Source organism: Salmo salar, chromosome 10 (genome assembly GCF_965601325.2).
Source record: "Salmo salar chromosome 10, fSalSal1, whole genome shotgun sequence".
Taxonomy (NCBI): domain Eukaryota; kingdom Metazoa; phylum Chordata; class Actinopteri; order Salmoniformes; family Salmonidae; genus Salmo; species Salmo salar.
In genome coordinates this window covers 32,638,508-32,652,162 of record NC_138300.1, presented here as the reverse complement: position 1 = coordinate 32,652,162, position 13,655 = coordinate 32,638,508, and the positions used below count along the sequence as shown (strand labels likewise).

At 45.4% G+C, this 13,655-nt stretch overlaps 1 protein-coding gene across 1 annotated transcript in view; it reads left to right on the top strand.

Annotated features, from left to right (window-relative positions):
* The window catches only part of LOC106560247 (PR domain zinc finger protein 5), a 50,945-nt gene that overhangs the window by 9,912 nt on the left and 27,378 nt on the right, over positions 1-13,655 (top strand). Inside the window, exons 9-12 of the mRNA XM_014122908.3 lie at positions 1,460-1,544; positions 1,693-1,850; positions 4,193-4,286; positions 7,505-7,665. Coding sequence (XP_013978383.1) covers positions 1,460-1,544; positions 1,693-1,850; positions 4,193-4,286; positions 7,505-7,665 — 498 coding nt within the window. The remainder of the gene's footprint in view (positions 1-1,459; positions 1,545-1,692; positions 1,851-4,192; positions 4,287-7,504; positions 7,666-13,655) is intronic.

Sequence of the window (13,655 nt, the reverse complement as noted above, 5' to 3'; positions counted from 1 at the left end):
TATTTCACAAGCTCATCCCCACAGACTCTCATGAAACTTAAGAGGCATGGTGAGTAGACAATAAGGCTTTAACCGTGGCGGCAGGATTCTACCTCTCAGAGATGGACCCTGAAAAATGACAGAACCACAGGACCATTATATTATATTACTTTTAGAGATTAATGGAGGTAAGGTATTTCTATCACAAACTAACTCACAGTGAAGCATCTTTATATGCTTGAAGTGAATTATCTTGGAGAGTATATTTGCAGTGAGTTATTTGATTGTCTTGCAATTGGTTTCGCTTCCCATCCAAATGAGTATTTTATATTTATGACCCGTGAACCCAGCTGGTGTTTGGGTGAGGTTTCATGTTCCCTGTCAACTTTGATCCAATAGATTAATCAGAAGACATTAATCCACTCTAATGAACTGAACAGGGTCATAAGAGATTCATAATGAACACACTTCATCAGCAAAGGTTGTGTTACTGTTAATCACTTAGACGTTTTTAGATAGTTCTGGAACAGATCAACCAACCAACCTATCAGTCAATCAATCAGGTTTTTCTTATCTCCAAACTTCCACCCAATGTATTTGAAAAGGGAGAGTACATTGCCCTATTCTGACCTTTTCATGCTGCCAGTGCCAGTCCTATCAATTCTATATATGGCACATGTGAACTTGAAAAAGGTTTAAGCAAGCTTTTCTGTATTACTGATGCTCAAATCATCAGTCTTTGTCTGTGAGAGAGGCTCTTTCCTCATTGACAGTAGACACCGAAAATGTGTATTGATACAGGGAGATTTGTGTCAGTTGCCACCCGAATTCAATCAATGCTTCATTCTTCTCTTGTATGAAGTAGTTTATTTAGTCATACTTACACAGCTCATATGTTACAGATGTCATTGGAACAGTCATGTGCTGAGGTTCAAAAGACATGAAGCAAAGAAAGAGAAAACATTGTTGGGCCAAAGTTCTATAGAACAGAAGACTTGTCACAGCTGAGCGAGAGACAGACACTTCAGAACCCAGCATTATGATTCGCACAAGAGCACTCAAACTTAGCATAATGATATGTTTGCACAAAAGCTACTTAAACCAGTCATTATTAGAATTAGCCTGGACTGCTCAATCTTTGAAGCTCTGAGCAGAGGAGCAATTCAATCTTAGCATATTGTAGCATTAGGCAGAACAGCTATCAAATGTGCTATTATTCAAATCATGCTGAGAGCAGGAGAAGGATTCAAACTTTTCAGCAGTTTAATTATATTTCTGTGTGCAGACGTAGTTGAGCAAGAAGTGAAAGAGTGTGTGTATGTGTGTCTGTGAATACTCCTCTGCCTGCAAGTGTGGAAAAGGTTACACATCAAGGTCATACATTGTCATTTACAGAACACAGCGTGCAGCGAAATCCACGATGTCTGTCTCTTACATAACCCCCTGTATCTGGTCTGTTGGCTAATTTATGTATCTCCAGGTACATGAGATATTCGACTGTGCTGCCTGCGACAAGAAATTCATCTCGACCAATCAGCTCAAGCGCCACATGATCACTCACTCAGGTAAGACAGCACACACACACACACACACACACACACACACACACACACACACACACACACACACACACACACACACACACACACACACACACACACACACACACACACACACACACTGTATACTCTCTCTCTCTCTGTTCCTGGTTAGAGAAACGTCCGTATACCTGTGAGATCTGCAATCGTTCGTTCAAGCGTCTGGACCAGGTGACGGCCCATAAGATCATCCACAGTGAGGAAAAGCCCTACAAGTGTAAGCTGTGTGGGAAGGAGTTTTCCCACAGGAACGTCTACAAGAACCACAAGAAGGTGAGCAGGGAACGGGGAGGGTCAGAAAGCTGTAGTCTCTTTTCAGAATAAAAGGTGGATGTGACAGATTTAAATGGGTGGTTTTTAATATGCAAGTTTTACTGATGGAGATAATGCTGAAACTTAACAAGCACATACATACACAAACTAACATACAAGCATACTCTCACTGCTTCAGAGCTAACATTGTTAGACGTCTCTTCAGTTTTTATTGGGTTTCTGTGGCGTCTGTGGCCTGTCTCCCCCTGAAGACTCCCATGTTTACTTAAGGGAACAGGGTGTCACTCAGACAGACATGTGGGGGGCAAAGCGGGGTACACATAAACAAATGTACTTTGAACCTTAGCCACTCAAACTACTTGTCTTCATCAAGTCATCATACCAAATCAGCCATGGAGCCTAACCCTAACCCTAACCCTAACCCAAACCCTAACCCTAACCCAAACCCCAATGCTTACACATCTGATCCCACATCAACACAGAGACAGGAGACAGCGCTCAGATTGAACCAAGAGAAGAGATGGAGGGGAGGTTTAGAGGGAGTGAGAGAATAGATGAGATATACAGTGCATTCAGAAAGTATTCAGAGCCCTTGACTTTTTCCCCATTTTGTAATGTTACAGCTTTATTCTAAAACGGATTAAATTATTTTTTCCCCTCATCAATCTACACACAATACCCCATAATGACAAAGTGAAAACAGGTTTTTAGAAATTTGTGCAAAATGATTTACAATAAAAAACAGAAATACTAATTTAACAATTCAGACCCTTTGCTATGAGACTCGATATTGAGCTCAGGTGCATCCTGTTTCCATTGATCATCCTTGAGATGTTTCTACAACTTGATTGGAGTCCACCTGTGGTAAATTCAATTGATTGGACAGGATTTGGAAAGGCACGCACCTGTCTATATAAGGTCCCACAAAACCAAGCCATGAGGTCGAAGGAATTGTCCGTAGAGACAGATTATGTCGAGGCACAGATCTGGGGAAGGGTACCAGAAAATGTCTGCTGCATTGAAGGTCCCTAAGAACACAGTGGCCTCCATCGTTCTTAAATGGAAGAAGTTTGGACCCACAAAGAAACTTCCAAGTGCTGGCTGTCCGGCCAAACTGAGCAATCGGGGGAGAAGGGCCTTGGTCAGGGAGGGGACCAAGAACCCGATGGTCACTCTGACAGAGCTCTAGAGTTCCTATGTGGAGATGGGAGAACCTTCCAGAAGGACACCACTCTCTGCAGCCCTCCACCAATCAGGCCTTTATGGTAGAGTGGCCAGACGGAAGCCACTCCTCAGTAAAAGGCACATGACAGCCGCTTGGAGTTAGCCAAAAGGCACCTAAAGGACACTCAGACCATGAGAAACAAGATTCTCTGGTTTGATGAAACCAAGATGAAACTCTTTGGCCTGAATGCCAAGCGTTAAGTCTGGAGGAAACCTGGCACCATCCCTATCGTGGTGGCAGCATCATGCTGTATTGATGTTTTTCAGTGGCAGGGACTGGGAGACTAGTCAGAATCGAGGGAAAGATGAACGGGGGCAAAGTACAGAGAGATACTTGATGTAAACCTACTCCAAAGTGCTCAGGACCTCAGACTGGGGTGAAGATTCACCTTCCAACATGACAACAACCCTAAGCACACAGCCAAGACAACACAGGAGTGGCTTCGGGACAAGTTTCTGAATGTCCTTGAGTGGCCCAGCCAGAGCCCGGACTTGAACCTGATCGAACATCTCTGAAGAGACCTGAAAATTACTCTCCCCATCCAACCTGACAGAGCTAGAGAGGATCTGCAGATAAGAATGGGGGAAACTTCCCAAATACAGGTGTACCAAGCTTGTAGCATCATACCCAAGAAGACTCAAGGCTGTAATCACTGACAAAGGTGCTTTAACAAAGGATGAGTAAAGGGTCTGAATACTTCTGTAAATTCGATATTTCCGTTTTTTATTTGTGTTACATTTGCAAAAAAATTGCTTTGTCATTATGGGGTATTATGTGAGGGATGAGGGAAAAAATAATTTCATCAATTTTAGAATAAGGCTATAATGTACCAAAATTTGGAAAAAATCAAGGGGTCTGAATACTTTCCAAATGCAGTGTATTTAGGGGGTGTCAGGGCCACACATTAGCTCTGTTAGCTGTTCTCACGAACTGACTGCATCATTAAATACTTATTTACTCTATATTAGTCAATTAAATAGAAAGGAAAGAAGGTGTATGTTTTGATGGTCAGCTAACTGGTATGTTTATACCAAGATATGTAGAGAGGGGTAGTCAGAGGTAGTTTTCAGTGATGCTGTGTACCTTAACCGTAAATGCTGTCCTGTTCTTTCTCCAGACTCACTCAGAGGAGAGGCCGTTCCAGTGTGAGGAGTGCAAGGCCCTGTTCCGCACCCCCTTCTCTTTACAGCGCCACCTGCTCATCCACAACAGTAAGTATGAGTTTGTTTGTGTGTGTATCTCTGTGTGAGACTGTACGGACAAACGGACGGACGGACGGACACAGTGGTCCTCCTAGTCCTGAGTGTCACAGACAGACAGACAGACAGACAGACAGACAGACAGACAGACAGACAGACAGACAGACAGACAGACAGACAGACAGACAGACAGACAGACAGACAGACAGACAGACAGACAGACAGACACAGACAGACAGACACAGTGGTCCTCCTAGTCCTGAGTGTCATAGCCAGACAGACAGACACAGTGGTCCTCCTAGTCCTGAGTGTCATAGCCAGACAGACAGACACAGTGGTCCTCCTAGTCCTGAGTGTCATAGCCAGACAGACACAGTGGTCCTCCTAGTCCTGAGTGTCATAGCCAGACAGACACAGTGGTCCTCCTAGTCCTGAGTGTCATAGCCAGACAGACACAGTGGTCCTCCTAGTCCTGAGTGTCATAGCCAGACAGACACAGTGGTCATTGAGGACTGAGGAGCCCTACAGACAGTTGGTCTTGGCAGGATGGAGTCCTGCATGGTCTCCCAGTCTAGACTGATGACACAGAGATTGTGAAGCTCAAGGCATTTCCTGCTTGTGTCTCTGGAGACAGATCACTATTCACACAAATCACTAGGATACTGGGCCATGAGGCTGAGACTGGTATTATGTATCGTGTGTGCGTGCGTGCGTGCGTGCGTGCGTGCGTGCGTGCGTGCGTGTGTGTGTGTGTGTGTGTGTGTGTGTGTGTGTGTGTGTGTGTGTGTGTGTGTGTGTGTGTGTGTGTGTGAAGAGAATAAGAGAAACAGCATGTGGGAAGAAAGTATGGTAAAGTCTGGGGAGCCAGGCCCAGCCAATCAGAATTCGTTTTTCCCCACAAAAGGCCTTTATTACAGACAGAAATACTCGGTTTCATCAGCTGTCCAGGTGGCTGGTCTCAGATGATCCCGCAGGTGAAGAAGCCGGACATGGAGGTCCTGGGCTGGCATGGTTACATGTGGTTATGAGGCCAGTTCGACATACTGCCAAATTCTATTAAACAATGTTAGAGACGGTTTATGGTAGAGAAATGAACATTAAATGATCTGGCAACATCCCTGGTGGACAGTCCTGCAGTCAGCATGCCAATTGCACGCTATTGTGTTGTGTGACAAAATTGCACATTTTAGAATGGCCTTTTATTGTCCCCAGCACAAGGTGCGCACCTGTGTAATGATCATGCTGTTTTATTAGCATATTGATATGCCACACCTGTCAGGTGGATTATCTTGGCAAAGGAGAAATGCTCACTAACAGGGACGTAAACAAATTTGTAAACAACATTTGAGAGAAATAAGCTTTTTGTGCATATGGAACATTTCTGGGATCTTTTACTTCAGCTCATGAAACATAGGATCAACACATCACATGTTGTTTATATTTTTGTTCAGTATATACCGTAAATTCCCGACTATAAGCCGCAACTTTTTTCCCACGCTTTGAACCTTCGCGGCTTAAACAATGACGCGGCTAATATATGGATTTTTCCCGCTTTCAATTTTCTTTTCTCCAAAAAAACACATTCTGTGACGTGCTCAGTTTTTTGGCGGCATGAAGCTTTCATTAGACCAATGAAATTGCCGAACGGGTTAAGGTCAAATTACTTTTTTGTTTACTGTTTAGATTAAATCGAGCGCTCTCAAATTTCCCATCATTCTGTTTACGGTAGTCATTTTGTCACCCTCATCATGGCAAAGACACGGAGAAATGCATATGATGCAGCTTTCAAGTTGAAGGCGATTGATCTGGTTGTTGGAAAAGGAAATAGAGCTGCTGCATGGGAGCTTGGTCTTAATGAGTCGATGATAAGACGTTGGAAACAGCAGCGTGAGGAATTGACTCAGTGCAAAAAGACAACTAAAGCTTACTGCTAATTTTTTATTTTTTGTTACAAGCCGTGTTTCGTTAAAGCCTATTTATTTTTGTTACAAGCCGTGTTTCGTTAAAGCCTGTGTAAAGTTAATTTGTTTCAATGTACCGGTAGGCACCTGCGGCTTATTTATGTTCAAAAGAATTTTTTTTTTTTAAATTCATTGGGTGCGGCTTATATTCAGGTGCGCTTAATAGTCCGGAAATTACGGTATACGGAGAGAAAGAGACTAAATCTCTGTGTATTTGTTTGTGTGTTTATGTGATGTCTCTGTCCACTTATGAAGAACAGCTATCATATCATTTTCACTTGAAATAAAGATTACACCTTTAAGTAGGGTCAAATGTCACTCAGTCGTAAGCCCTCAGTGTGTGTGTGTGTTTGAGTATCCGTGTGTGTCCACGTGTTTCTGAAGGCTTTATTGAATGAACAATAGCCCTTCATCTCTTCTCATAATCAATCATGTTTGTGAATGACTTAAAACCTCAGCATTAATGAAGCCAGTATTTAAAGGAATCCCTGACATGAATATTCATGGAGGGAAGGTTTTTATTGGACCACTAGAGCGTTAATGGACACAGGCGTCTACTTGTGTCCCACTTTATTGTTCTGACCATCATGTTCGTTGTTCGTAATGGGAGAATTAACACACGTCTGGAGCCAATGCTCACCCTGCCAAGCAAACACACACTATCCAAACCACTGATCCCCCTGTAAAGCACTTCTCAACAATAGCATCTGTTGTATGGAGTCACTGAGTTAAGGCGTGAGGAATAACATCATGCTGTAGTTTATATGGCTCTGGTTGGGAACAGCTGAGAGTTCTGCTTTTGTTTAATGTCAGAGTGATGTCTGGTGTTTTTTACGTTTTTAAATGAATGAATCATTTAAGTGCTGGTTGCTATTTTTTGTATTTTATTGCTGTTAAATAAGAGACCCATTCAAAGAGCAGGCAGCTGTGTATGTTCAGCGTCCGTCTGTTTCTGTCCTCTCCTGCAATCTGTGTTACTAGGGAAGGATTCAAAATGAGTGTCATTTTAGAAAAAGGTAAACAAATAAGTACTGTCCAGAACATTTGAAAATAACATTGTGGGGAGCAGCAGCGTAACACACAGTGTTCTTTAGCCCATACAATTATCCTGTAGAAATAGTTCTCAGTCCTACTGTGAGGGATAGTTCTGCTTTTAGAAGCAGAATAATGGATCCATCTCTTTCTTCTCCCTAGAAAATAAGAGGGTGCAGAAAAGAGACTATTGGAAAGTGTCTCTTTCTTTACTGTCATCTTTTGTCACTTCTCCAGGTGAGAGGACATTTAAGTGTGACCAATGTGATGCCACCTTCAAGAGAAAAGACACGCTCAACGTGCACATCCAGGTGGTGCACGACGGACACAAGAAGTACAAGTGTGACCTGTGTGAGAAGGCCTTCGTCACCCCCTCTGTTCTCAAGAGCCACAAGAAGGTGAGTTCAGCAATCACAGCCAGTCTGACACACTGTAGAGCAGTCCAGACATTGTCAATCTTTCCCAGAGAAAATCCTCTTTCAAATAATTATCCTCTGTGTGTGTGTGTGTGTGTGTGCGCGCTTAAAAAAAAAAAAGAATTATATGTATGAATGTCCTTCAAAAGTTAAATGAAAGTATAGGAAATTGAGATTGCTGTTCTTGTTATCTCTCTTAGGAACTAGGCTACAGTATATAGTCATCCTCCACCGTTGTTCCCCATGCAGCCCAGGAATCATCCGGTCTCTGTTTGTAAATGACACATGGCATTTAGTCCATTAGCTCCACAGGGTTTCAAAGCACAGGACAGATCCCAGAGCAGATTACCAGCCTCAATATAACATTGTCCGCTTTAAGAACTGTTTCTTGCCACAGAAAGACTAAAACATAATATGGCCTTAGTACAGTAGGACTGAAGACAGACAGGCACATGAGTTGTCTCTCTCCGGTCGGCCGATGTTCAGAAACTGTGGACTTCTGAGAGAGAGCTCTGCTCTGGCAGTGATTAAAGACAGGTGGCTGAGCCCAAGAGACCTGGCTGGGACTGAACACTGGGTGTCCCAAATGGCACCCTTTGTCCTATATAGTGCACTACTTTTGGCCAGGCCCTGGTCAAAAGTAGTGCACTATATAGGAAATAGGGTGCCGTTTCAGACGGGAAAGACACTGAGTACATGGTGCACTGTGTTGTACTACACTGTAGAGAGCACAGTCTTTATCCTCCATTTTCTATTCTGCTCATGACAGGAGAGTAAGGATTGTCTTGTTCCTGTCATCTGAGTTTCTTTTCCTCCAGGTGCTGTCGGAGTGTCCTCCACTGACAGGTTGATCTGAACATCAACAGTAATGATGTGTTTCTCTGGCAGCCCTAGTTTAGTCTTCCTCTCAGAACATCCTGCAATTGGCGTAAACATTATTCTTGAAGTCAGAGTTGTGTATAGGGGAGACCGGGGACAATTGTAAAATGTTTTGTATTTTAGGCCAGTCATTTTTTGATATAAGAAACATACATATGTCTCCTAATCGTTCATACTCTTTATAGGTCTGTACATGAAGCAGTCAGATAACAATAGTAGATTTTAATCTGAAAAGTCCAGACGTTACATTTGCCCCTTGCCAAGGGCTGGGGCCAAATGTAACACCTAAAAAATAAACCCCAAAAATCACTTCACTTCAAAAACATTCATGTTTATGAATTATCATAGACATATGTAATGATTTTGCAAGAAATATTATTATTTCTATTTACGTAACCAATATTTACAGTAACACCCCTGTTTGTGCATGGCCATTGGGTTCCTCTCAAAACATTTGAATAGTTTGATGGTGCTCAGTGATATCTGTTTACAACTTCTTTGGCACTCTACAGGAACCCAAGGCTAAAGTTAGTTTTTGTATAATGAATGTGTAATTCATACAATCCTAAGTAAAAAAAAATGTAAAAAGCATAATTTGGCTGCTTGGCTCAGGTTCATTTTAACACTGCGTTACAATTGCCCCCAACCCAGCAGCCATGACAACACCTCATGTGCCTAGCAAGAGACAACAATAGTGACACATGTCAATCATGTCAATGTTTAGTCAACATACAGTATAGTGATACAAATTATGCTAGTTTGAATTCTTGAACATTAATGCTCAGGACAGTAAAAGAAAAATACAGCTGGTCGAAAAAACTAAAACAAACATTTGCTGATAAAGGTGCACATAGTGAGAGCAGGGAGAGAACCTGAATGGCATGTAATGATAGACTTTCATCACTCTAGCTTGTTTCTGTGGAGAAATTCAAGGTTTAACATTTGCCCCCTGTCTCCCCTACATGGAGCATGTGTTTTCTCGCTCTGTGAACCATCAGATCCTCCTCTCCACCCTCAGGGCTGGGCGTCTCAGGCTCTGCACACTCTTGGATTGCATCCTACCTGGCAGGCTGCTCCTACCAGGTGACATGGAGAGGATCTGTGTCTGCACCACGTAGTCTCCTCACTACTGGTGTCCCCCAGGGCTCTTGGTCATTTCCTTTTCTCTCTCTACACCAAGTCCCTCGGCTCTGTCATATCCTCACATGGTCTCTCCTATCACTGCTATGCGGATGACACTCAACTACTTTTCTCCTTCCCCCTTCTGACACCCAGGTGACGACACGCATCCCTGCGTGCCTGGCAGATATTCAACTTGAATGTCGGCCCACCACCTCAAGCTCAACCTCGACAAGACGGAGCTGCTCTTCTTTCTGGGAAAGGACCTGCCAGCTCAAAGACCTCTCCATCACAGTTGACAACTCCACAGTGTCACCCTTCCAGAGTGCAAAGATCCTTGGCGTGGCCCTGGACAACACCCTGTCGTTCTCTGTAAACATCAAAGCAGTGACTCGCTCCTGCAGGTACAACATCCGTAGAGTACAACCTTTCCTCACACAGGAAGTGACGCAGGTCCTAATCCAGGCACTTGTCATCTCCCGTCTGGACTACTGCAACACGCTGGGCTCCCCGCTTGTGCCATCTGTCACGTCCTGATCAGTAATAGGGGTTATTTGTTATTGTAATTTGATCAGGACGTGGCAGGGGGTGTTTGTTTTATGTGGTTCGGGCTATGTATTTAGGTAGAGGGGTGTTTGGTTTATGTGGTTTGGGGTTTGTTAGTCTATGTTCTATGTTAATGTATTTCTATGTTCTGTCTAGTCTATTGTAGTTCTTTGTTTAGTTAATTGGGGTTGGACCTTCAATTGGAGGCAGCTGGTTATCGTTGCCTCTGATTGAAGGTCCTATAATTAGGAGTTTGTTTGTCATGGGATTTTGTGGGAGATTGTTTCTTGTTTTGCGTTATGCCTGACGAGACTGTCTAGTTCGTTTGTTTTTGTATACGTTGTATGTGTTTTCCTTCTTCACTCAATAAAAAGAAGATGAGTATACATTTTCCCGCTGTGTTTTGGTCTACACCCTACGACACCCGTGACAGAATCTCCCACCAAACACGGACCAAGCAGCGGAGGAGGGAGCTGCAACAGAGCCCAGTGAAATCATGGACATGGAGGAAATTCTGGACGGGGCTGGACCATGGCACCAGGTCGCCCACCGGAGGAGATAGAGGCAGCCAAGGTGGAGCGGCGCCGGTATGAAGCTTTGTACGCGCCGATGGGGAAGCACGAGAGGCACCCCCAATAAAAAAATTTGGGGGGCACACGGGTAGTTTAGCTGGGCCAAGGGTGAGCCCTAAGCCAGCTCCCCGTGCTTATTATGGGAAGCATTTGGAGTGGAGAGCGCCGGAGTATGCGGTAGTGCGCACGATCTCGCCCATGCGCACGCACAATCCGGTTCGAGCGATCCCAGCCCCTCGCAGGTGCCGTGCTGGAGTGGGCATCCAGCCTGGAAGGAGGATGCCTGCTCAGCGCATCTGGCCACCAGTGCGCCTCCTAGGCCCAGGCTACCCTACGCCTGCTATGCACGGCAACCATCAGGCCTCTTCACAGCCCAGTTCGCCCTGTACCAGCACTCCGCTCGTGCAGGGCTGCTATTTCCATCCAGCCAGGACGGGTTGTGCAAGAGGTGCGCTCCAGACCTCCAGTGCTTACCCATGTCCCGGTGTATCCAGTTCCTGCTTCTCGTGCTGACCCTGAGGTGCGTAGTCTGGCGTCTCCTAAACCAGCACCAGGCTTCCAGTGCGTCAGCCCAGTCCAACTGGTCCTGTTCCTGCTCCCGGCACTAGCCCTGAGGTGCATGTCCCCAGTATGGTACATCCACTACCAGCCCCACGCATCAGGCTTTCAGTGCGTCAGCCCAGTCCCGAGCTTCCGACGAAAGTACCTCGTCCAGAGTGTCCGGCAACAGTGCCTCGTCCAGAGTTTCCGGCAACAGTGCCTCGTCCAGAGTGTCCGGCAACAGTGCCTCGTCCAGAGTGTCCGGCAACAGTGCCTCGTCCAGAGTGTCCGGCAACAGTGCCTCGTCCAGAGTTTCCGGCAACAGTGCCTCGTCCAGAGTGTCCGGCAACAGTGCCTCGTCCAGAGTGTCCGGCAACAGTGCCTCGTCCAGAGTGTCCGGCAACAGTGCCTCGTCCAGACTGTCCGGCAACCAGGAGAGACGGCCCACTGTCCGCAACCAGGAGAGACGGCCCACTGTCCGCAACCAGGAGAGACGCCCTACGGTCCGGAGCTCCCAGAGTCGCCCTACGGTCCGGAGCTCCCAGAGTCGCCCTACGGTCCGGAGCTCCCAGAGTCGCCCTACGGTCCGGAGCTCCCAGAGTCGCCATACAGTCCGGGGTTGACGGAGAGGGACATCGCTGTAGAGACGTTATGTGAGTGGAGTGAGCCAGGGGTGGAGCGGGGTCTGCGTCCAGCTCCTGAGCCACCTCCTGAGGGGGGAGTATTGGGGAAAGGGGGGGTGTTGCAGGAGCACCGTCGGTGACAGTGGCCACCCTCCCTTCCCTCCCATGTAGTTTTGGGATTTATTTTGTTTTGGGGGTTATTTTGGGTTATTTGTGTGAGGTGCATCCGGGGTCTGCAGTACCGGTATATTATTTTTGTTTTGTGTGTGAAGAAATGACAGCGGTGTCAGCCAAGTTATTAATGTCACATCCATATTACAAGGATGGTTTAATGATTACGTCTAACCCCAATACCTTGAAAAGTTTTGTTTTGGAACATTATGTTCCATAGGGAAAACTATATGAAGCCTTTTAGGAAGTAAGAATACCAGTGATATTTCTCCTTGTCCTACAAACAACAAACCAAACAATTGTACATTGAGGCATCTGGAAGACATCTGTCCGTGTGTGTGAGAGAGGGAGAATGAAGGAAAGGGCTTATGTAACATAACGCCGGTGGCGTGGGATGCAGGGGGTGATGGGGGATGGAGAGAAGAGGAGGATAGAAAGGGGGTACTCCTGTCTATATTGTTGTACTGCTGTTTAAACTGTCACTCAGCATTTGAGCATCTTATACTTGTGTTTATTCTGTGGAATTGACATCAGGCCAGCAGCAGAATTCACAACATACCTACCTTTCAGCAGAGAGTAAGAAAGAGAGGGAGTGAAGGAGAATGAAGGAGGAAAGAAAGAGGGTGAGAACATTTAGGCTTGCTGGGGGGGTGCAGCACGCTCCTCTCTTTGTACACATTCTCCTTTGTGCGTACATATAGTGCCTCCCAGTCTGGAGCTCAGAGAAAAGACTGACCTGAGTGTGTTTGAGAAGCAAGGGGAGAAAGCAGGATGAGAGGGAGGAGGAGAGGAATGCAAGCAGAGCAGATCTATCTGGTCTCCATCCTGCCCCTCACCCTCCTGGCTCTTTGACTCTAATGAGAGGCCTGCATTGTTTGGATTCTTTAATCCAGCTTCCAGGAGAAAGACTTCAATGAAACCACTAGTCAGCCTGTAGGGTTCCCATGTAGAGCCTGTAGAATTCTCATTGGAGAGCCTGTATTATTATTTGACCCTGCTGGTCATCTATTAACATCTTGGCCATGTTATAATCTCCACCCCTCATAGCCAGGTTCCTCTCTAGGTTTCTTAGGTTCTGGCCTTTCTAGGGAGTTCTTCCTAGCCACTGTGCTTCTACACCTGCATTGCTTGCTGTTTGGGGTTTTAGGCTGGGTTTCTGTACAGCACTTTGTGACATCAGCTGATGTAAGAAGGACTTTGTAAATACATTTGATTGATTTAGTTATTGATTGTAGAGTTCAGAGCCTGTATAGTTCTCATTGGAGAGCCTGTAGAGTTAGGAGCCTGTATAGTTCTCATTGGAGAGCCTGTAGAGTTCAGAGCCTGCATAGTTCTCATTGGAGAGCCTGTAGAGTTCAGAGCCTGTATAGTTCTCATTGGAGAGCCTGTAGAGTTCTCATTGGAGAGCTGCAGAGTTCAGAGCCTGTATAGTTCTCATTGGAGAGCCTGTAGAGTTCAGAGCCTGTATAGTTCTCATTGGAGAGCCTGTACAGTTCAGAGCCTGTATAGTTCTCATTGGAGA